The sequence below is a fragment of the Sapajus apella genome, unplaced genomic scaffold, assembly GCF_009761245.1.
Source record: "Sapajus apella isolate SASKATOON/1434 unplaced genomic scaffold, GSC_monkey_1.0 scaffold3, whole genome shotgun sequence".
NCBI classification, from domain to species: Eukaryota; Metazoa; Chordata; class Mammalia; order Primates; family Cebidae; genus Sapajus; species Sapajus apella.
This window is the reverse complement of record NW_022436943.1, coordinates 33,690,792-33,714,540: the sequence shown is the minus strand read 5'-3', so window position 1 is coordinate 33,714,540 and position 23,749 is coordinate 33,690,792. Positions and strand designations below refer to the sequence as shown.

Below are 23,749 nucleotides of genomic sequence, written 5' to 3'. Positions count from 1 at the left end.
GTGTGTGTGTGTGTGTGTGTGTGTGTGTGTGTGTGTGTGTGTGTGTCTGTCTGTCTGTCTGTATTTTTTTCTTTCTTTCTTTTCCAGAGTTTGACAACATGGTGTGTGGTGGCCCTGCAGGCCCTGGGGTGGGGAGTCAGAGATGGAGATGAGCACAGAGACATTTTAAGAGCCAGAAGACAGAAGGACCCAAAAAGACAGAGACACAGAAAGATATCGTGAGGGGCAGAGACCTAGAAGGCCAGAATAAGAGAGGTAGAGATAGATTCAGAGAATCTGCTGTGAAAGAGACACAGAAGCCACAGAGAGACAAAGCAGTGATGGACAGACAAAGGAGTAAAACAGATTTTAGGGGGAGGAGGGAATGCAGGGAAAAGGACAGAAAAGGCAGCCCAGTGGGGCTAAGGATCCCCAAGTAAGGCTGGGGGTCCCCACCAGGCCCTGCCCCATGCAGGGCGCAGCCTAGAGGTACATATTTTTAAAAGTACTTTAGATAGCCCACAACCTCTGAGGTTCCTGGATCTGTATTCTTTCTAATACCCTTATCCTGTGTGTTCACCAATTCTAAGCAAATGTAACAAAAACAACAACAAAAGAACCAATTCCTAATAAAATCAAGGAGGACATGTGAATCAGTCTCCTTCACTGTAGAAGGTGATCATTCAGATGTGGCCTTGAGGAGGGTAATGTTTACCTGGGTTCCACCAGAGACTATCTTGGACCCGTCTAAGGGGAATTTAAAAGAGCAGCCCTTGGAAGGAAATTGTCCCATATTTTCAAATGGAGCACCCTGTATAAAACATGTAAAGTGGTCCTGTGGTTTTTAAGTAAAGTTATACTTACCTTGAATAATGGAGAAAGAAATGTAAAAACTCAACTATGAAAGAAGGGTGTGTGTGTGTGTGTGTCTATGTGTGTGTCTGTTATAAATTCCTCTCCCTCTAATAGACCAACAGTCTTCTACATCTTCTTCCCTAAAGCCTTGGAGCAAAGCTTCCCTATGGCAAAACCAGACTAAAAGGTTCATAGTTTTGTCAATCTTCTGGAAATTTGAAACATCCCACACTTTGGGGGCAGATTATTCAGGATGCCTGCCATTTCCTGCCCAGAAATAGTTTCCTCATATTAGAAATCTTTGTCACTGCTAATTTCTTCATATTAGCATAACTTATAAAAGCTAAAATTATGAATATATCTTTATAAATCTATCAATTGTACAGGAAAATTCAGCAGTCAGGTACCAGCAGAAAACAGAAGGCACATTCACATAGTTTAACTGAAGCAAGTTCAATAAATAAATCTCTTAAATATGTGCTTGGTCCACATGTAGTTTAGTATTATAAGATTAGATATAAATAACCAAAGGACATCAGCTTGGCTTTACTGTTCTTAGAATCTCAGAGTAAATGTGGCCAGGCACGGTGGCTCACACCTGTAATATCAGCACTTTGGGAGGCTGAGGTGGGCAGATCACTTGAGGCCAGGAGTTTGAGACCAGGCTGACCAACATGTCGAAACCCATCTCTACTAAAAATACAAAAATTAGCTGTTGTGGTGGCACATGCTTGTAATCCCAGCTACTCTGGAGACTGAGGCAGGAGAATCACTTGAGCCCAGGAGGCGGAAGCTGCAGAGAGCCAATACCACACCACTGCACTCCATGCACTCCAGCCTAGGCAACAGAGTGAGAAAAAAAATAGATTGATAGATGATAGGTAGATACTCAAATTATTTCATTATTTAATGAAGGAGAAGTCTTTTAAGTTTGTCTCAAAAAAAAAATCTCAGAGTAAATGGGTACTAAGAATATTTTACATCGAATTTTGAAAAGGAGTGTTACCTTCATTTGAACTGGCTGTCAGCTTCCAATCGGCCATAAAGAGGAAGAGAGGAGGAGGGAGAGCAGAAAAGGAGCCCTAAACAAGACTTGTAAAGATAATGTCTCCTTCAGTGCTGCACAGAGAAAAATACCTCAGATTACTCCCTGGCACAGGAAGCTCTGTGCCTTTGCTGGGGTCTTACTTTGCATAGGAGAAAGTGTTTGAATTTTCTAAAAGAAAAATTCATGGCCTTGCCCTTTCCGAAACTAGATTCCTTTGTTAGTGTCAGTGCATTAGACAAAACAGGCAGATGCCCCAGGCTTCTCCCATAACCCACACATTTTCTTGGATATGGATTTACTTTATCAGACTTGCCAGTTTACAAGAACTATGCATTGTAAGTGACATAGACCCAGCTCCTTTCTGCTTATTTATAAACTCTATCAGAATGGGACCTGGGTACAATGCCCGTGGGCAGGTTCAGTGCCAGAACTTGATAAATATTCATTTAACCAATGAAGGCCAGGTCTTATATTCCTATTATTTCCCCCCTCCACCACCATATGAAGCATGAAGTAGACAGGTAAGAGATCTTTACGGAGTAACTTAAATGCTGTAAGATGTATTCAAAGTTCAGGATTTCTTTAGGTGTTAATCTTCTCATTCCGTGATTCTGGCTGTAAATACTGATGACAGGTGAGGTATCACACTTCAGGTGAAAAATTGCTACTGCCCCTTCCACACTGCCACCACTCTAAATAATATTTTATCCAGATCCCAGCATTTAGTCCTTGAAAGGACTAGCACTGAAAACATGGTGTGTATACATTCTTTCTCATTTAACTGCAGAAAAATGTAATAAAACCCAAGATATAATTTTGACAGCATTTCTCAATATTGGAAATCGTTTAATTTTATCCGTGTGAATCAGAGAGTTTTCAAGAAAACAGAGGTTTTTTGTTGTTGTTGTTTTGTTTTTTTAGGGTAAACATTCTGAAGCGTAGATTTTTATTTTGTGGGGACCGCTCTCTTTCAAAAGAAGTGATTTATGAACTGACTCATAAGGAAATAATGTTAAAGACAACATGGAATGTTGAATGATTAGATTTCATTCATTTACCCGCTTTGAGATAGGAATTAAGAGAGGCTCTCCTGAGGCAATGTGCAGACCTGTTGAGCCTTGTAAAATTGCTGGAATCTGTGTCTGAGTAATTTAGCAGCTTTGCACCTTTAAAAAGGAGCAAAAATCTCTTTGGGTTGAAGCCTGGGATGCGCAAATGTAAGCGAAAGGCAAGGGCAGTGAGTGATGAAAGGGCTGAGCAACAGCCACCAAGAAAGATTCTCATCACCCTGTTGTTCAAGGCCAGAGCTTCTTCAGGAGTTCAGGAAGCCACAGCATGATTAAAAGAGACCAAAGACTGCAGGCATGAGCAGCACGCTAAATACCATTCACTTTCAGAAACAAATCACAGAGGTCCTGCGTATGATAATATACTGAAAAGTTAAAACAGGATTATCAAGAGAAATAAGTCATTTTATGAGTGCCAAGTTCACTCTGTTCCATGAATTGGGATATTTCATAAATGAAAAATGAAATAAAGGCCAAAAATGAAGCAATGGTAATTCTTTCTTTAGATGGATTCTAGCAATCAGTAGGTTTTATTCAGGCCTAGTTCTGTTTCTATCTTTATTCAGGCTGTGGAGTTTTAAGATAGCCTTTGATAGATGGCTCATTATTTTAGTTCCCTTCATATTCATAAAATGTAATCATCTGAAAAGTTATTAGTACTAAATATCTTTATTCGTTCTTTCATCTAATGAGTTACTAAAGTAACTCTGATGTCAAAACATCTCCATATAATAAAAAGTTATTTAGTAATGTAAATTTGACACTAATTGATCAGTTTGAGTAGACATATTTTTAAGTAATATTGATTTGGCTTTGAGGTCCAATACAGTTCTGCTCATCAAAGTATAAATAAATTAACCAACCATCATAAGTACTTAAATAAATGTGGAAAGCACTTATAGGAGTCAGCAGTATGACTTTCCTGTTTTCATAATAAGCATCTACACAGGTCACTTCATATCATGCATATTAACATAGTCTCCCTGGTAATAATCTGTTACTTGAAAGTTAAAGGAATGTTTCTCATCTGAATCTCATTTTCATCTTACCAGTTTACTCCAGACAGCAATATATCTGATTTATGTATTTTTGGTTGTGTGTGTATGATAAAACAGGATCACTTCACTCTGTTTCTTTGAACTCTAAAGCCAGATGACTCATCTTTCAAACTCTGTTAACTATTGGATGGGTCAGGTGATCAAAAACTGGATGTAGTCAATAACATTCAAGTAATTTTTTATTTTTTGAAACATAACTCTGTTTTTGAAGCATAACTATTTTCCAGACATAACTCTGAACAGAGTTCACCCTAATGATCCTGAGTTGTTCTGGTGAACAACTTATTACCAAACACATCCAAAAATCTATGGACACATATGACCCAAAAACATACTACATAAAGTGTTAAGACAGAAACGTCTTTATGTTTTGACAAAATGAATGTTACAGAAATATTTGTGATCAAAAAGCTTACAAGGGGCCGGGTGTGGTGGCTCATGCCTGTAATCCCAGCACTTTGGGAGGCCAAGGCAGGTGGATCACTTGAAGCCAGGAGTTTGAGACCAGCCGAGCCAATAAGATGAAACCCTGTCTCTACTAAAATACAAAAAAAAAAAAAAATAGCCAGGTATGGTGTTTTGTATCTGTAATCCCAGCTACTTGGGAGGTGGAGGCATGAGAATTGCTTGAACCCAAAGGCAGAGGTTGCAATGAGCTGACATCGTAGCCCTGCACTTCAGCCTGGGTGACAGAGTAAGACTGTCTCAAAAAATTTTTTTAAAACATGCATTAAAATATGGAAAATAAAAATAGCGTCATGAAAGGAGAGTCTTCACAGCAATTAACCTGGGCTTCATAAGCAGAGTGGACGTGTGCAAGCACACGTGTGCATGTGCATGGCACTCCACATGGCTTTTCATCATCATCATTGATTTCCTCCTCATCATTAAACACCTATTGATTACTGTCTTCTAGATGACACAGGCTGTCCCAGCAGCCAGTCAGTGTCTCCTGTGAAGACACCTTCAGATGCTGGAAACAGCCCCATTGGCTTTTGCCCTGGAAGTGATGAAGACTTCACCAGAAAGAAATGCACAATTGGAATGGTGGGTGAAGGAAGCATTCAGTCCTCTCGATATAAGAAGGAATCGAAGTCAGGCCTTGTGAAACCAGGTCAGTGAATTTGTCATTGTTTTCATCAGAACAATATGATGGGAGTAGTTTCACGTTTGAAACAAAACACCTGTATATCAAGTTGGGGATCACTAATACTGCACCCAGCATCCACAACATCATTTTTAAAGGAGGCAGGGTGGAAAGTAGACTATCCTCTGAAATAGTTGTGAATTATTGAGTAACTATAGTGACCTATAGTGACATGTGTATTCATTATAAAGAGATTTTTTAAATAGAAAGAAACAAAGTTGAAGAAATATAAGCTAGATGTTCTAACAAACATTTGAACTATATGATTAATTCTAGCTTCAATTATGCTAAGCAGTTACTTAGTACTATCATAAGTGACCACACATTGTGAAGAAAACAGATTATCTTGATGCAAATCTCTGTAGAGCTGGGCATTATCTTGATGCAAATATGTAGGGCTGGGAATACTTGCTAGCTTAGTTACGGTCTTTTCTTTTAAAGATTTAAATATGAATATTATATGTATATACACATGTAAATGTTCAATAATTACAAAATATTAGAAACTGTAAAATGAAATAGAGGTCATTACTGCAATGAATGAAATGCCAGCAGCATTAGAATAGGTCAATTCTCAATTCTCAGAATCTGCACTATGTATATAAATACCTCAGAAATATACATGCAGTAGATAAACAAAGATAGTTTTAAAAAAAACTAAAGTGATAACTTTAAAGTAAATGGTTGTGTGCATTATCATGGGGAGGCATCATCTATATTGCATTATTCTCTTTAACATTCACAGTTATGCTGTCCATATTTAAGAGCTGAAAAGACAGATTATTAGCTTGCATGAGTCCTCGTTTCTTACATTTGTCTTCTAAGCTTTGTTTGGTGATGACGTTATTGTGCAAAGAGCTACAGATGGTTTTATTTTCATGGGGCCAAGGCTTGGCCCTGTGTCTTCTTCCACTGGATGCTAACATCTTTTCCTGCTTTTGTTCTCCCTGAGTCACTGATGTACATGATATATCATAATGGATTATTCTTCATCTTGCTTTTGGTCAACCAAAGATTAGGTCATTTTGTCACAGAGCAAAACTTAAACCATGATCAAGAAATACTCTATTTCCTAGTGGTTCCTGATAAATGTTAGTCAGGATGAATTCATTAATAGTCTCCTACTTTGGAATAATATGTAAAAGAAAAGGAATGTTGTACAATGAAGAAGAAACCCTATAAACGAGAAAGATGGGAATGGTACAATGAGTGTTGAGTACCCTTGATATTTAAGAAAGAGATAATGATTAAAGAATGTTATAAAATTTTAGCCAAGAAATAAAACAATTACCTTGTGTACCCAAGGGCCAGAACTGCCTCCCTGTCTCCTTTAGCTCAACTGGCTTTTTGACAAATTGAGATATGATTTATATACCATAAAATCCACCCTTTAAAGTATATAGTTCAGTAGTTTTTAGTCTATTCACACTCTTGCACAAACATCGCCATTTACTAATTCTAAAAAGTTTGTATCACCCCCAAAAAAACTCTCCAAGCCCCTCAGCAGTCACTTTGTTCCCCCTTTCCCTAGTCCCTGAAAAGTACTAACCTACTCTCTGCCTCTATTTGTCTATCGTAGACATCTCAAACAAATGGAATTATACAGTATATGGGCTTTTGTATATGGCTTCTTTCCCTTAGAATAATGTTTACAAGGTTCACCCATGTAGTGTGTGTCAGTACTTCATACCTTTTTAATCTTTTTTTTTTTTTTTTGAGATAGAGTCCTGTTCTGTCACCCAGACTGGAGTGCAGTGGCGTGATCTCAGCCCACTGCAACCTCCGCCTCCTGGGTTCAACGGATTCTCCTGCCTCAGCCTCCCAAGTAGCTGGGACTACAGGCAAGCGCCACCATGCCCAGGTAAATTTTTTAAAATTATTTTTAGTAGAGAGAGGGTTTCACCATATTGGTCAGGCTGGTCTCGAACTCCTGACCTCAAGTGATTCGCCTGCCTCAGCCTCCCAAAATGCTGGGATTATAGGGGTGAGCCACCACACCTGGCCCTGCCATTCTCTTGTTGCATTCCTAGAGCACAGCTCTAGTGCATATTAGGGAATCAACATTTGTTGACCTCAGCAGCAAAGGTAGGCTATGGGATTCAAAAGATAAAATGATATCAGAAAGAATGTCAGCTTCATGGATTGAAAAAAAAAAAAACAAAGTATGCTTCATCATATAGCTATTATAGGATTTGAACATAGCCTGTAATGATTTTATTTTTGTTATCCTCATCCTACCCCCACCACCTCATTCCCAAAACATTTTATGGTGATGGCAATACAAGGAAATAGTAAAACAATAGATGAGTATGGCACAGTAAGAACAAACTAAGTTTATATTAGAGGTAATATTATCATGGCCCTTCCTTGTTTCAATAATAATCATGTTAACAAAACACTTAGAACTCTGTGTATATATACAGAATTCTCACTAAGCAATTCCCTAATCCTGTAGAAAATACTCATTTGCTAAAGATCAGCCACTCATCTTGATGAGAAGTATTATGGCTCTCCACCTTCACGAAGAAATTACAGGGGAAAAAGGAAGGATAAAAGGATGTACGGAAGGAAAACAAAAACAGTTTTTCTTAATGCCGTTTTGATTCATGGATTCTTGAGAATCATTAAAACTATAGACCCATACTCCAGAAGAATGTCCATGTGCACAAAATATCACATGCCGTTTCAGGGATTTCATGGATCTCCTTTGTTAGCATTTATGAATCCTAGTTTAATGACCCTTCCCCAAAGGCAAAGCCTCAAACAACCACTTTTGTCAACTGCTTCTAATGTAATTGCTCAGAGGCATAAATATCACCTGAGCAGTTTTTAGTTGCTGACCTTTTTATTTATTCATATTTAACTAAGGTAAAGGGGTCCTTAAATCTTGTTTTTTTAGTTGCCTAAAATTTCAAATATCATCACTGAAAAAGTTGTTACCACTTTTGTGTGTGACCCAGTTCTGTGCAGTGAGCTTTGTATTTGAGAAAAGTCTGCACCATGACCTATAGTTCTCCGAACTTTTAGCGAAACAAGCTGTCCGTCTCATAAAGAGAGGAAACCCTGGAAGCGAAGCCCGTGGATGACTCTAAAATTTATAGAATGCAGAGATGTAACCTGTTAAAACACAAGAGGATACTGCTCTCAGATTAAAATGTCCTGCCTCCTCCGTAGCCCCAAGCGGCCATCTCCTTTCAGCCAAAACGGATCTTCAACTCTTGATGCATGCTCTACTTTTTAAAAAATAAGTCAACTCATTAATAACAATACCAATTTATTAAAATAGCAAGCAATTAGTGGCTCTTAAACAGGCTCAGGGACTCTTTAACATTAAGTAACCTAAGCCCATTTAATTTTAGGTCCCTTGCTCTAGTTTCAGAAACTCTGCTGTTCACCTCAGGAAGGAGTTGTTAAAATACCCCTTTGGTCACTAAGATAAAGAGCTAATAATGTTCCCTGAGTAGATGATGGAGAAGACGAAGGGAAATATGTCACAGGACAACAGGAAGGGCTTGGAAAGGTGAGCCGAGCAAGCCTGTACCTTGCCAGCAGGGCCCAGCGGCATACACAGCAGGAAAGCCCTTCCTGTTTCCAGGCAGGAACCCATTCTGGAAACTTCTTGGAGGCGGTGAGCCTTCTGTCATTTTGGCTTCTATCACTTAATGCCTATGCAGATTTAATTAAAAATTGCCACCAAGGAGCAAAAGAAAACAGTCCTAAAGTCCAGTTAGATAGTGGCTTTGTGTTTTCACATCTCTCTTTTATCTACAAGTCTGCAAAATGTACAAGGCTGAATCTGCAGAGCCTAATATTGTGTCTGTCATAAAGTATTAAAGCTGTCCAATAAATACTTAAATGAGAAGTAGAGCTTATACTTTGTGCAAGAGATTATGTTTAGTGTGGGAGGAGTGTGGGGAAGTTGTGACAAAGAACCTCCTCCACAGCATCCCTGCTTTTAGGGAGCTTGTAAATTAAGGCAGAGGACTGTGTGATAAATGTGGACTATAGTGCAGATTAAAAGAAGAGGAACGAAGGCTTTCCAACTGGGAAATTTTTGAGGAATCTGGGGTGCTCCTTCTCCCAGGTTCTCCTTCTGTATTTAGTTTGCAATCAGTTTCCTGATGAAACAGTTTTTACCCAGAAATGAAAGACCTACCTAATTGTATTACTTCCTTAGAACATTAAATGACAGGCCTCCTTTAAGGCTTGACTTCCTACTTGGGGAATATCTTAAGGCAAGGAAGAAAAAGATCTAACGTCATTGTTTTACAAAGGAAAGTTGTGAATCTTTTTGTCCACAAGGTTAATTGGAGAGGTGGGAAAACCATTACACAAGTTAACAATTTAAACAAATAAGTAGAAAACGTGAAAGGAGAAAAGCACCAGAGGCGATTACGGAGACGAATCCACATTTAGAAACTGAAATGTTGAAATCTGCATGTGAAAGATGTCACTTTATCTCCTTAGTATTCAAACTAAGTTAATATCCCCTTGTCATCAGACACTACCTCTGCTATTGAAATTGGAGACCGGGCTGAGCTGAACTCTAATAACCTAACAACAATAGCAGAGGACTGGTTACTTAAAAAAAACCTTATTTCCCACATTCAGAAGCATTTGCTAGAAAACTCAAAAGGAACCAATGAGGTTAGTGATTAATCAACACTGATTCCCTTAATAGAGGCTCATTCACAAAAAACAGCGAAGCCAACAGATTTTTCAGTTCTTATCACAAGCATCACTTTCACTTCAAAGTTAGTTCTGTGAAATAAAACAACTAGACAACTTACTTAGAGTAGGCCATTCGTGTTATAACATGAACAAACTAGAGGGAAGTTGAGAGCATAGATTTATACAGCTTCCCCCCAGGTTACCCAACTTGTCCTATATTGGGCGGAAAAAAGTACCTTTGTGTTATTGGGTTGGGGTGGAGGAGGACTTTCTAACCACCAGACTCTAGAGTCCAGCATACTAGGTTCAAATCTTTACACCATTATTTTGTAACTGTGTGATCTTTAGCTACTTGTATTCTTGAGACTTTGTGTTCTGCATCGTAAAATGGGTTATAGAAAATATTAAATAGACAAAATTAAGGAATATAAAGTGCTCTGTGTTGGACCTAGCAGAAAGTAATTCCTGACTAAATGTAACTGATGGTCATTTGGTGCTCTTAAAATAGATGCCACACATTCTGTGCACTTTATGTACAAGAAAACCTCTAAAACTCACACACAATTTACGTGTACTTGAAACAAAATTCTAGCTGGTCATGTTATCCTAGTTCACATAACAGGAGAAGAATACTTGCTATAGGAGGACAGACAGGAGTGTGAGTTTATAGCTGATGGCTGACAATGAACAGACATGGGAAAATATGAAACAGCAGACAAGACACCACTAAAGCTGGGTGCCTCCTGTGTTCAAGCGATTCTCCTGCCTCAGCCTCCTGAGTAGCTGGGATTACAGGTGCCCGCCACCACGCCCAGCTAATTTTTGTAGTTTTAGTAGAGATGGGGTTTCACCATGTTGGCCAGGCTGGTCTCAAACTCCTGACCTCAGGTGATCCGCCCTCCTCAGCTTCCCAAAGTGCTGGGATGACAGGCGTGAGCCACTGCACCCGTCCTGGGTGGCCTTTGAAGTTTTTAGGCCATCACCAGCTTTTATCACTTGTAGCACTTAATGAGTAATTGATGTAAAAGCAGATTGAATCAATGTGATGGTGGAGTTGGCAAAAAACAATATGTATGAAGACAGAAAAATGTGTCAAGCATTTTAGCAATGTCTCCACAGAGTGGAAAAAAATAAAATTTTAGTGCTAAAAGGGAAGATTTTGGTTATATGGAAACATTCTGCACACTTTGCCAAGGCATTATTTCTCTAATAGCTCACCAGTTGTAAGCAAAGCTTTTCCAGCAGCAAACCCCAGCCTCAAATACAGGCTGTAAGCTTATTTAAGATACTATGAGCCTTATAAAAATATTTGGAAAGATATGTTAGATGTAATTGTGGGCTTGAATAACACTCTGATATTTGATTAGTTTCTTAGAACTAATAGTTATTGAGCGCTACCTGTCCCAAGCAAAATTCCAAGCATTTAACTCATTTCACCCTAGTATCAGTGCAAGAAAGGGATATCATTATCCTTCATTTTATAGATAGGAAAACTGGGGCACAAGGAGGTTAAGCAACTCATCCAAAGTCACACAGCTGGTAAATGGACTTTAAATAGGGTAGCCTTGTTCCTCTCAACTGCTGCCATAGTGATAAGGTCCACCTTCAAAGGACTAATTTTAATTGCACTAGGAGAGTGTTACAATTAAGAAAGATGTGTTGATATAAAACACATTTTTTAAATGTTTGTAGAGCCCTAAAAATTCTTACTAATTTTTATAAATTAGCTGATACAGTCCATATGTACATTATGTTGACAGTTGCTGATAAAAAGATCAGTGAGCCTCAATGTAACTTCAATGAAGTTACAGAAAGTTGAACATACAAGGCCATTTGGATGCAAATCAGTAAAATAAACAGCAAAAACGTGACTATCAAAAAATGTTAAGGTCTTCAGTGTTTTCTACTTAATCATGAACTATTCCTTTCTTCACATGTCAAAATGTTTCATGTGCTACCCTGCATATCATGTATATTTTCTTAAATGAAAATCATTAGGATTTGTCAGCTTAAGCAAGAGCTTTTGTATTTATACCGAAATAGATCTCTGAAACTTTCTTTCACCATGAGAGAAAGAATGCTCCCCCAGGATACAGCAGATCATGTTTTATGGCAGGCTGTTTCATAGTTTATCACATCTCCCCAGCAGGGACCAACCCAGCAAAATAAAGCTTAAATGTGATGGGCGGACTTACGTGTTTATCTTTATGGCAGGGTTACTGCATGAGTTATTTTCTCTCATGCGTTTCTCCCATCTGTGTTTTCGATGATGCACCCAATTGATGTAATGGTGCCAAATGGCCTCTTAATGGTTTTTCCCTAAGAATTAGTGAATTATAATCCTCCTCTTTCCAAAGGTAACTGCCATCCAAATCCTGGGTCTACTAGGATTTATTGCATGCACAGCATTCTTAGCCACTGATTTGGGGGCCTGCCAAATGCTTACTCAGTACTCTAATATGTTAAGAAGGAAGCATTATAGGTCTCTTAAAATTGGCGGAAGCTCCAGCAGACCAGACACCCACCATTCAACATATTTAACAACTGACAGCATAACAGAAATAAACCTGGAAACTTCTCTTACACACAGACTTCTAAACCAAGCATTGTAAATCATGCAGATATATGCTTAGGTTGGGCTTTCCCCGTCCCCCTAATTGAGCAGCATTTATTGAAGAGACTGCCTGCAAAGGTATGTACATGATTAAGGGGATATGACAAGATAGCTTGAAATACTGGGTACTGGCAACAGCTCGGAGACATTCCTGCATCCTGAAAGAGCCACAGGAGGATCGAGTTACCAACCTAGAGAAAGAGAGAACTTCAAAGCCACTTGTGAAGGAACTGTGGACTTTGGCAAAGGAACGCAGCCACCAGCAGAAAAGGAGCCGGAGAGATAAATACCTGGACCTCACTGTCTGCTGGTACAATCTGTTGCATGGCATTTTGATGAACTATAGGATTATTTACAGAAAGTTACCAGTTGAACAGTATAGTATGTTCACTTGGGCAATTTGATGTGTTGGTTTCTTCTATCATCTAAGCCTGTATCTGAGAGAAGCCAAGGAGCATTAGTAAGCTACATGAATGCCGACCTCGGTCAAGTGAGGTAATGCTTCAGGAACACAGCTGCAATAGGCTTACATTCCAAGATACGCGGACTGGCATGTTTGTAACATTGCAAGGTGATTGTTCTGAAGGGGTGTAAAGGAAAGGGAACTCTCATCTCACCACATAATCAAGAAGAGGTTTCTGCTAAACATAGGTTTGAATCCTGGCTGTACATTTACTAGCTTTCATGCATTCATTTGATGAAATTTATTAAGTGTTTGCTCTATGCTGACATCATTGTTCCAGGCATTAAGGATAGAGGAGTGAGAAAACAAGATGCCTACCTTTAATTCGGGGAGATGGCTGATGCTTGCACACAAGCAAGATAAGTTCAGATGGTGACAAGTAAAACGAGGGGGAAGGTCAGGGAGTGTCTAGGGTGGTGACATTTGAACTGAGACATTTAACCTTGTTGTTTCATACTTTGAGAGGATTGGGGTTGGGGTGGCAGGTAGTGGGCAGAGCAGTAAGTTGGGAAGGGCACAGAGTGGTAGCAGATGAAGTCTATATCCTTAGAGTAATGTGAATACATTGGAGAGTTTTAAGAAAAGAGAAATAATTTGATTTAGGTATTTGAGATCCCTCTGACGACTCTGTAGAGCTTGGATTATTAAGAGGTGAGACTGGAAGCAGGACACTAAATTTAGATGGCTTAGCCTAGGATGGAGGCAGTGGAAATAGAGAAAAGCATAGGGATACAGTACATATATATAAGGTCCCCTCATTTTCCTGAGATTTTTATTTTCATTTTAGAAAGTGTCTTGCTCTGTCACCCGGGCTGGAGTTAGCAGTGTGATCATAGCTCACTGTAGCCTTGAACTCCTGGGCTCAAGTGATTGTCCTGCCTCAGCCTCCCCAGTAGCTGGAACTACAGGCTCACACCATTGTACCCAGCTTAGTTTTAATTTTTTCTCAAGCTGAGATCTCTCCTGTTGCCCAGGCTGGTCTCAAACACCTGGCCTCCAGCAGTCCTCCCGCCTCAGCCTCCCAAAGTGCTGGGATTATAGGCATGAGCCACCACATCCGGTTAAAATATTTTATTTGCTAACTCCAGTAAACCTGTAGAGATGTGGATGAAAATAGTCAATATTCAGTGGCTTTTATTTTTAGTTAAACATATTTATATTCATTATTCAATTAGAAACATTGCTTTTTAATTCATATTTCATTTTAAATTTGTATTTAGTCTTTCTCATCTCTAGAGCTACCTATTAACTTACCTGACTTTTCCAGGGAAGATAATCTTCCCTTCCACTCAATATGTGTGAGATAAAGCTATTTCGAATCCATGTCTGGTGTTCTCATTGGACATCTTCTCAAGCCTACAGTACTATGAGGGTATGAGATAAGTTATAATGAGACCCCAAAATTCAGAGGTTAAAACTAGACACATGCTTATTTGTCTCTTGCAAAATAGCACCTGGGTGTTTGGGTGATCCAGGCTTATAGGCAACTGTGCCCCCCAAACACTTGGCTTCTCCTGTGGGACCTGATTGGCTGTCATATATCAGGCGGAAGGATGGGGAAGGGGACAGGGAGGGGGCACTGACTTGGTTATTTTAAGGTCAGGATAAAGAAGTGGCACATTTTATTTCCAGCTATAGCCAGGACATCATATTCAAATGGGTGCTTATTATGGACAAGGAGAATAGAGAGGGACATTAGTGTACAACTAGCAAGCAGGCTGTCACAAGCTCCATGGGAACTAGATAGCATGGGACAGCTGTTTTTTCCATATACTCATATATGTTTTGTATACATATATGTCTTGCATACATATATGAATATCCTTCATTATCTAAAGCTATTCAGTTCCTAGGTTCAGACAGCAAAAACGAGATATAGGATTTTGTGATTGCTACAACTTAACCACTTACTGTGTTCCTATTTAAAGTGATCATTAAAAGGCTGGAGGAGTCATACCATAGGAATAATTACAAAATATGTTTGTGAATTTCTTTGTCTCTTCCATTTTAAACAATCCCATCAGTTGAACCTCCAAAGGGAGCCAAAACTAGCACTGATTGCAGCCAATTCAGAACGATGTATCTTTTGCAAATGGTACTTTTTGTTCAAAGAAGGTAATTATGAGAGAGCCCTGTAATAAGAGGCTTTGAAAGGACTCTAATGTAAGGGGATTTCTTCTTTTCTGAGAGGTAATTGCAGGAGAAGGGGTTCTTCACCTTATATTTAGACACTGAGGTAGGGTGGACCAGGTCACTCACAGAGCAGCGCGGGGAGTTTATTTGGTAACATAAGGAAATAGTCTCTGTTTTTCTTTAACTGTAATATGAGAGGACAATAATATGTAGCTTCTTTGCATTATTGTGAAAATCATGAAAGGTGTTAGATATGTAGCAGCATATATGCATCACATAAATACTACACAACACTGAGAGGTAAACATGCACATCTTCCATCTTTGCAAGAATCGGTGTTGGCATTTGGCAGTGAGCTGTGTTTGTAGTGACAGTATTTGCCTGGTATATAGTATGTGCTCAATAAATGATCACTTTTATTATTGTTATAAAATGAGAAACAAGAAAAGTTTACAAATAGCACAACTTTAAGGCATTTGAGTGTCCACTCATCTCATCTGCATTGGTCCTATTTTGTCGTGGATGCCTTCTTCATAAGAATTATTCTGAAACAATAGAGAGCTTTGGTGGCATCTTACTAAACACATTTTTCTGAGCAAATTTCTATTTAGAGGGACTTTGCCTTAAATTGTTCCAGAGAGCCCTGTATTTCGTTTTCTTTCCTCAGAGTAACCAGGCTTCCCTGTTCCTCTCTTCTGGCAGTGCTTTGAACGGTCATGCATATTTAAATAGCTGGAATTCATAGAATACACCAAGCACTTTTCTCAAAAATGTTGTGTTTGCCATATAAATTAGGGCTGCGTGGAGTTTTGATATAATTTCTTGCTTGCCCGTTGGGATATTATAATCAATGTGGAGCAATTCTATATGATTTGCTCCAACATCGTCCAGGGATTCATCTTGACTGTTGTGTAGGCATTTACTTCTATTTAACAATCTGGTATTTCTTCAAATGCTTTGTGTCCATTCATGAGGGCGATGGTTTCATTGGAAACACTGCAGTCACCAGGGAGAAGGCCCAGTGCTCTTCCCTGATAGGCTGGCTTTCTCTCTGCCTCCTGTTGCTATGGTGCCAGCAGAGTAACTTCCTTGCCCTGCACATGCAAAAGACTCAGTCTCCATGGATACCCCACTGTGAGACTGTACTGTACTGAGAAATGAGCTGCACACACTGTATTTCTGCAAAAGACATACCCTAGCCTGTGGTGGGAGGCTGTTTGCAGAGGCAATGTTTGCCATGAAAGTCTACGGAGCTTACCTTCTAAGTAAGTAGTATTAGTCACGGTAAGTAAATAATTATATTGGATCACAGAGGCTATGCTCTGTGTGTGTGTATGTGTGTGTGTATGTGTGTGTGTGTGTGTGTGTGTGTGTGTGTGTGTGTATGTCTGTGTAAGATAGTTGTGGTAGGCCAAAATGTAGCCTAAAAACAAGTTTTCATCTCCACCTCTCAGATATTCTGAATGTAGGTCTATAACTAAACTTTTAAAGATATACACATGTGATGTTGTAAATACTCTTTGTCATTTATGAGTCTATTTGTGCAATTCTGAGTCAATTTGATGCCAAAATAAAGAAGACTGAACATTGGCAATTACATTTAGAATGCTCTTCTAACCATGAGCATTGCATTTTACATTTGTAAATGCAAAGCCTGGCCTTACCAGTAGTGTGCTAAGGGAATAGATGAATACAGCCACAATTAACACTAATTGGCACTGCACATAGTTTGAAATGGGCCTCTGTGTAGGCCGAAACACGATGTATTTATTATCAAGAGAGAGCTTGCTCATGCTCATGTGATTTGGAAAGGGAATACCCATGTCTGCCTGATTACCATGAAAATTACTCAAAGCACATCTCTCTGACCAGTTTTAATTTACTTTTCTCACATGGCATCCAGTTGAAATTCTGACACAGTTAATGTTCATGGAATTGGGATGTGGAATATTTTTATTTTTATTAACTGATTATTATGTGACCTAACACTTCCTTTTTACTGTACATTCCAAGAGGATAAAGGTTGAGTTTGCAGTATTATAAAACACATGACTCATCTTAAAGTACTTTTCATCTGCTGGGCAAATGATTAATGTCTGTGGTGTTAAAATTAATTTGTAGAAACAAAAGAAAGACTATATTTATGGTAACTCCAACTTTAGTTCGGTAACTTTAAAATTGTGTAAACTTAAGATATTTAGATTGTTCACGTCGATAGCTAACATCTGGCAACTCTAAACAAAAAACAAAATATATACTGTATTAGTATAAAAGAAATTCATCTTTAATCATATAAAAAGTGAGCACAGCATTATGCTAGATTGTTATTATTTTTTTTTTTACTTTTCTGTACTCATGACTACTTAGGCAAAGGACAAACTGTTTTTATGTCATCTTTTCCAACGGTTAGTCATGGCTCAATTTTAATTGCCCAGAATGGTGAAAAGGTACCACCCTTTGAGAATGTGAATGTACCAAGGACTATTCTGTCTCTGGCTTTGTCACTGGAGTCAAGCTTTAGGTGATTAATTCAATATTTCATAAATATAATTTCTCACAGTACATGGAACAGCAGACAAACATGGGTGTGTGAGAAATTCTATAGAGATCATAATTTGGAGCCCTGGAAACCGTGTGGATGACATTTTCTCCAAACTTTTACTGCATTAACAGTATAAAGCCCTGTGTCCCTTTCTTAATGTATCTGCAATGAAGTTCCCTTTCCATTTCTAAAAACCAGCATAGTATGAGATTTTTTTTAACCTCAAAATATCTGAATCTCTCCTGTAAAACTTTTCTTTCATCTATGTAGTGGAGACAGTAAGAGTACCCTTCACACAAGGCTGCTTTGAAGATTCAATGAAATAATCAATGGCATATGGCATACAAAAAATATTAGCTACTATTGTATTATGATTACTATGAACCTCATTATCATCATTTTTACAATGTCTTGTAGTCAAGGGAGGCATTATCTAATCACTTGAGCAATTCTTTGTTTCAGTTCCATTCAGCCTATCAAACTTCTTATCAAATACTTACTAAGAATCTACTAGGTGCTTGACATTTTGATGGGAATTGTGGGGTTTTATGTACATGAGAATGTAGCTAACAAAAAGTGAAATATACAGTAGTGGTTTTTTTCTCTTCAAATGTGTGGCTTTGTTGTTTTGCTAAATAACTATACATGTATTTACACACACACACACACATTTGTATTGCCATTAACAAAATGGATATGTAAGATACCACAATAAATATATAATATAAAAGGGGCTGAGCCATAGCATAAATCTAGTTAACATTTATAACTTGAATTTGAAGTGTGATGATTAAAATCTAAGTTCAAATATGAAGTTTGCTTGTTTTCCTGAAAGGATTTCCATGACATAGTTTGAAAAAAAAAACAAAAACGAATTTCATTTTTCATTAAGTTCAAAGTTTGAGGAATGATGGGAGGGGAGGAAATGGGAAATGATTGATTAATCTGTATAAAAGTAGGCCCCATGCTGGGATTTTTCCTTTTGGACCAATTCTCTGTGACATCTGAGCCAAAAAAATACATAAAACCAATGCCATATGTGCTGAGCCTGCTGGTGCTTATTTTAAAACGCATAAAGAGTTGACCCAGATTATATTTTGCAGCTTTATTTTTATTTTAATGCCACTTTAATTTCTACTTCTTCCTGGCATGTTCTCTTCTTTCCTTCTCTTTTCCCTGGAAAGAACGTGGCATGTGCACCAAGGACTATACCAACTCACTTGAATGAAAAGAAGTGGGGGTGACATTTGTAGGATGTACTTTAAAATGAGGTCTTGAGAGACTGGGAACTTGGAATCAATGTATGTTCATACATGCTGAATACGTTTAGCTAAACATAATTTCAGATGCAATATCACTCAGATGGTCTAACTAGAATAAGCCTTCTATTTTAAAGTTTGAATGGAACAATTAAATCCTTAGCAACATCCCCACTAGCATGGTGACCTTTTACTTACATTCTGCTACTCTGTGAACAAAATAATGCCCCACTTTCTATTCCATTGTTATTAGTCATGCATGCACATGCTCTGATGATGCACAATTTGTCAGTTGTTTGTTAGGTACTTGGTGCTGCTGTCATGATTTTCGGGTCATATCTGGGAGCTTTCTGAAGTCTCAGTTAACATTCCTATTTGTTGCTTCCTTTTCCATCAGGAGAGTCTGTGGCACTTTCAGAGGAAGGGATGCTTCCTTGTCTTACGTGGCAGCAACATTATTCAGGGAAATTGGATCTTCCTGAGTGTTTGGCTTCTCGTATTCACCTTTGAGGCTGAGATAGGCAGGCTCTGCAAGCCTCTGCCAGAAAGATCTGATTTCTGCTGAGACTACTGGCGGGCCTGACTGTTCTTGAAAGATGAAGGCTATGCCCGAATCTGATGCTGGGTTACTGCCTGACATCCAATGCCTTTTCCCTCATCGTTAGAGGAAGAAGTGATAAATCCAAGCCATAGGGTTAGAAGCATTAGTGCATACAGGGCAATCGTTTAGAACCTGCAGATTATGCCATAGCCTCCTATCCTGCCCAGCCCAGAGAAACAGGGACAGTAAAGGGATTTTGCCCATGCAACACTGGGTCATTCTCGAATTTTGGAAAAGATTCTCCAACTTAGCATTTCAGCCCTTCCTTTTCGTCTCAGTCTCAGCCACCATTTAACAGAACTGAACCTGGTAATGCTAATCATTTGCTTTTTTTAAATGAATGTTTATTAATGTGCTAGGCACTGACCCGGGTGCAACAGTAAACCAGGGGATCCCTGTACATTGTGATATGTTTCAGGATGAAGCACAGTGTCCAGTGGGAGCCCAGAGGACAATGATGTCACCCAGACTGTGGGGTCTGGGAAGGGTCCCAGGAAATATAATGCAATCTTGATACTTATAAAGGGTAAAACTATATTTTTAAGGCAAAGACACTTAGGGATTTGAATGTCACATGCAATTGTTGTTAACTTTAATACTATGTATGACCTTAGAGGTGGTGTTTTTTAAAAATTCTAGTATTATGATCACCATGTTACATTTAATAATAATTTTTTAGGTGGCTCTCTACTAGGATGTGAACCTCTCTAGGAATAAGATCATATTTTCTTTTGTTCTTTCCTTTCTTCTTTTCTTTCCTTCTCTCTTTATTTTTCTCTCTCTCTGATAATCATTGTATTAACTTTTGTTTTAAATTCATTTTTGCTGCTTCCCTTATTTCTTTTTAAATATTATATATAATGTGATGCATAAGGAAAATGTATGTGACTTATGTGTGACCTGGGCAGAATAATAATAAAGCAAAACTTGTGATTTCATCTTCCACTTTAAGAGTTGCCACCAGGGAAGCTGCCTGCACACTACTCCCAGATCCTATTCTCTGGCTCCCCCAGGGGTAACCACGGTACTGAAATGTGTGTTTTAACATTTCCTTTCACGTTAAAAATAATGTTACCACCTTAGATACGTGCTCTTTAAAATATGTTGGGGGGGGTATTTTCAAAACGACTATTTCCAAAGCCTATTTATTCCCCTCTTTTTGCTGCCATGCAAACACTCTCTGATGGTCTTAAAAAGAGTAGTCTTGATTTATTTTTCGTAATGCTCTACTTTGCTTTTCCATTTTATTTTGGTTTTTCACAGAACATTGTGGGCTGGAGAGGGAAGGGGTGGAGAAAGTAGAGAACACTGAGTACACTTGAATTTAAAAGTTAACTTGTGTGTGGGGGTTGGGTGGGGCAGAGTAGCTGGGCAAATGAAGGGTTGGCCTGGGAACATGCGCTTTGTGCCAGACGTCACTGAGAGTGAGATCCTGGGGAAGCTCCACTAAACGAGTCCAAGGAAATGCAGAGCATAATTTGTGTGCAGAGCATAATCCAATCGTGAGTATGCTTCATTCATTTTAAGTGCTATAAACCACACCAGGATTTGTAGAAAATGTTTTTGGAAGGATGAGTGGGAGTTCAAAAACATTTTGTTCAGAAGCTGGAGAGTTAGAATAATTTTCAGTTGATAGACAATAGCATGAGGTGAAATGTTATTGCTTGCTGCTGGAGACAGAGCACTTTGCCTCTCGTCAGCTTCTGCCCCAGCTCAAGAAGGAAGACAGGAGTAGGAGCAAGGCATCCCAGGTGCATGTCCTCTCCTGGGGCGGACCCTGGGCTCTGTGGTTCTTGAACAGGTGTCCCAGGGTAGGCATGCAAGAGCTGTTCCGCCTGCTTTCCACCGAGCACATCACCTGATCCAGACACTTCTCTGTTGTGCTGCCAAGACTTATCTGGGAAATATCTTCTTGTGACTTCATTATTCTGTTTTTCTCTTTCTCACTTGAGTTCCTTGAACACATGTCGGAGTTAAAAACAACCCTGCTAGGCCTTCCATTTCTCCATTTGCTTTTGTTCTCACACTCCCTAGAGTTGCCAGACATTGTCTGAATGTACCCAGCTCATTTGTTTTATTGTATTGACAATTGTGCTTGCAAACAAAATTTACATTAAACATTAAACAGACACCTGTAATCCCAGCACTTTGGGAGGCTGGAGTGGGTGGATCACTTGAGGTCAGGACTTCCAGACCAGCCTGGTGAAACCCGTCTCTACTAAAAATGCAAAAATTTGCCGAGTGTGGTGGTGTGCTCCTGTAGTCCCAGTTACTTGGGAGGCTGAGGCAGAAGGATTGCATGAGCCTGGGAGGCAGAGGTTGTAGAGAGCCAAGTTCTAGCCACTGCACTCCAGCCTGGGTGACAGGAGTGAAACCCTGTCAAAGGAAGAAAGAAAAAAAAGGAAAAACTATACACAGAGGGTAAATCTAAAATCTAGCATTAATCTTGGAGCACCTCAATCCGTTCTTATCAGATTATATAATTTTTCACAAATTCTTCAGGCAATATATGAGATATTCTTTCATTTGATTGAGATATTTCTGATTTTGTTTGCTTTTCCAAATATACATATCTCCATCCCATTGTTCTTCTATGTAGGTAGCACTGTAGTCAAGCATATAGCAGAAGAATAAAGGTGTTTTCTAATGTTTAACTTGACTTCATCCTTTTTCTATTTTTAGTCAATTTGTTCACCTGGAGTGTCAAATGATTTTGAACCTAACAGTTCACAGTTAATTTTGTGAACCTAAGAGCTACCTAGAAAGTGTCTGCTTGTACAGGGTTCCTTCTCCCTTACGTTGTGACCCATCTCCAAACTGTAACAGTCACCTGAATTCCCCGTCAGCCTCCAGTCTTTCCTTCAGATATTGCTGTCGTGTTTTCTTCATAAAGCATCACTGTTCATGTTACCGCCCCAAACAAAACTCGCCATGGCTCTCTCTTGCCTTCAATATGTCATAGTTCCCTCTTGCCTGTAGCATAGTTTTTACATTTTTCAACTCTCTGCTTACAACTCACCTCTTTGGCTGCATTTCCTCATTTGATCGCTATATTCTAGCCAAACAAGGGATTACATACACACACACACACACACACACACACACACACACACACAAACACTAAACATGCCCTGTGTTTTTCTTCCTCTGTGTTTTAGTTCATGTGAGCTCTTTCATCCAAGGTCAACTCCTGTCCATGCCCCCAACACTATATTCTTCCTGGTATACCAGGCCCATCTCAAATGTCATCTCTCCCATGACATATTCCCCTGCCTTCATCCGTTCATCCTAGCTAAGAGAATTTCTTCCCCCTCTGTGTTCTCTGGGTGCCCTCCCTGTCTGTTTTCACTCATTGTATTCTGCCTTATATCCTGGTTGTTTGTCAGGATAGCCCAACTCCTCCTAGGAAACTCGAGCATTTGAACTGTGGTTCTCCATGTCTCCCACATCCAGCGCCTTAGCCTAGGAAGTGTTTAACGCATACTTGAGATGGACTAGGTGGAACGCTGTTGTCTTGGTTTCCTTTTCTTAGGTCTTTGTGAATTCTGATCACAAGGATCAAGCAGAGTGATGTCAGACATCTGCGGCTTACTAGCTCTATGATTTGGGGTGAGTCTCAGTATCACTCAGAACTTTGGTTTCCTGGTCTTTACCTGGTATGTCTTTGGGAGGAAGGATTAAAGGAAATAACAGCTGTAGAGTTCTTGAGAGAGTAAGCTCTGAGTCCACAGAGGCTAGTGGCATTATCATCTGACGCTGTCATCCATTGCATTAGTTATCCCTCTAAGGCTTTGTGTAATCAGGAGTCTGCCGTCAACACCATACCATCCATGATTTCATTCATGTCATTAATAAAGCATGTTAAATAGGATATGGATGACATCAGGGCCAGGTGATGTGTTGCTAGAGATTTCCCTGGAGGTTGACAGACAGTCCATTCGTCAACATCCCATGGGTACTGAACTGTGCTATCACCCAGTGCACACATGTCAACCTTGTTCATAAAAGTATCCTAAGTGTTTGTATTAAACGTCTGCTGAACTCCAGATATGTCATGTATGTGGTCATCATAACTCTGTCAGAAAAGGAATGAGGATTGTTTTTCACATCTGATTCAGCGGACTCTTGCTGGCTCCTTCCCGCCTTATTAAAGGACCTTCTCTATAATTTTACTGGAGATCAACACCAAACAGCAGTTTGTGATTTTTCAGAATTTAACTTTTATCTTTGTTTATGACCTGCAGACTTTTTGCCCATTTCCAATCTTCTACCTCCCATCCTTTCCAGTTTCTCAAAAATTTATGTTATCATT

The 23,749-nt window shown here is 39.1% G+C and overlaps 1 protein-coding gene across 9 annotated transcripts in view; it reads left to right on the top strand.

Annotated features, from left to right (window-relative positions):
- Positions 1 to 23,749, top strand: part of SYBU (syntabulin) — a 114,124-nt gene that overhangs the window by 63,930 nt on the left and 26,445 nt on the right. For 7 of the 9 annotated variants that reach the window (XM_032252084.1, XM_032252075.1, XM_032252107.1 and 4 more), the window contains one exon: positions 4,924 to 5,121. In XM_032252084.1, coding sequence (XP_032107975.1) covers positions 4,924 to 5,121 — 198 coding nt within the window. Of the gene's footprint in view, positions 1 to 4,923; positions 5,122 to 13,925; positions 16,301 to 20,338; positions 20,940 to 23,749 lie in introns of those variants that run through there. The other 2 variants (XM_032252127.1, XM_032252133.1) reach the window with 2 other exon arrangements.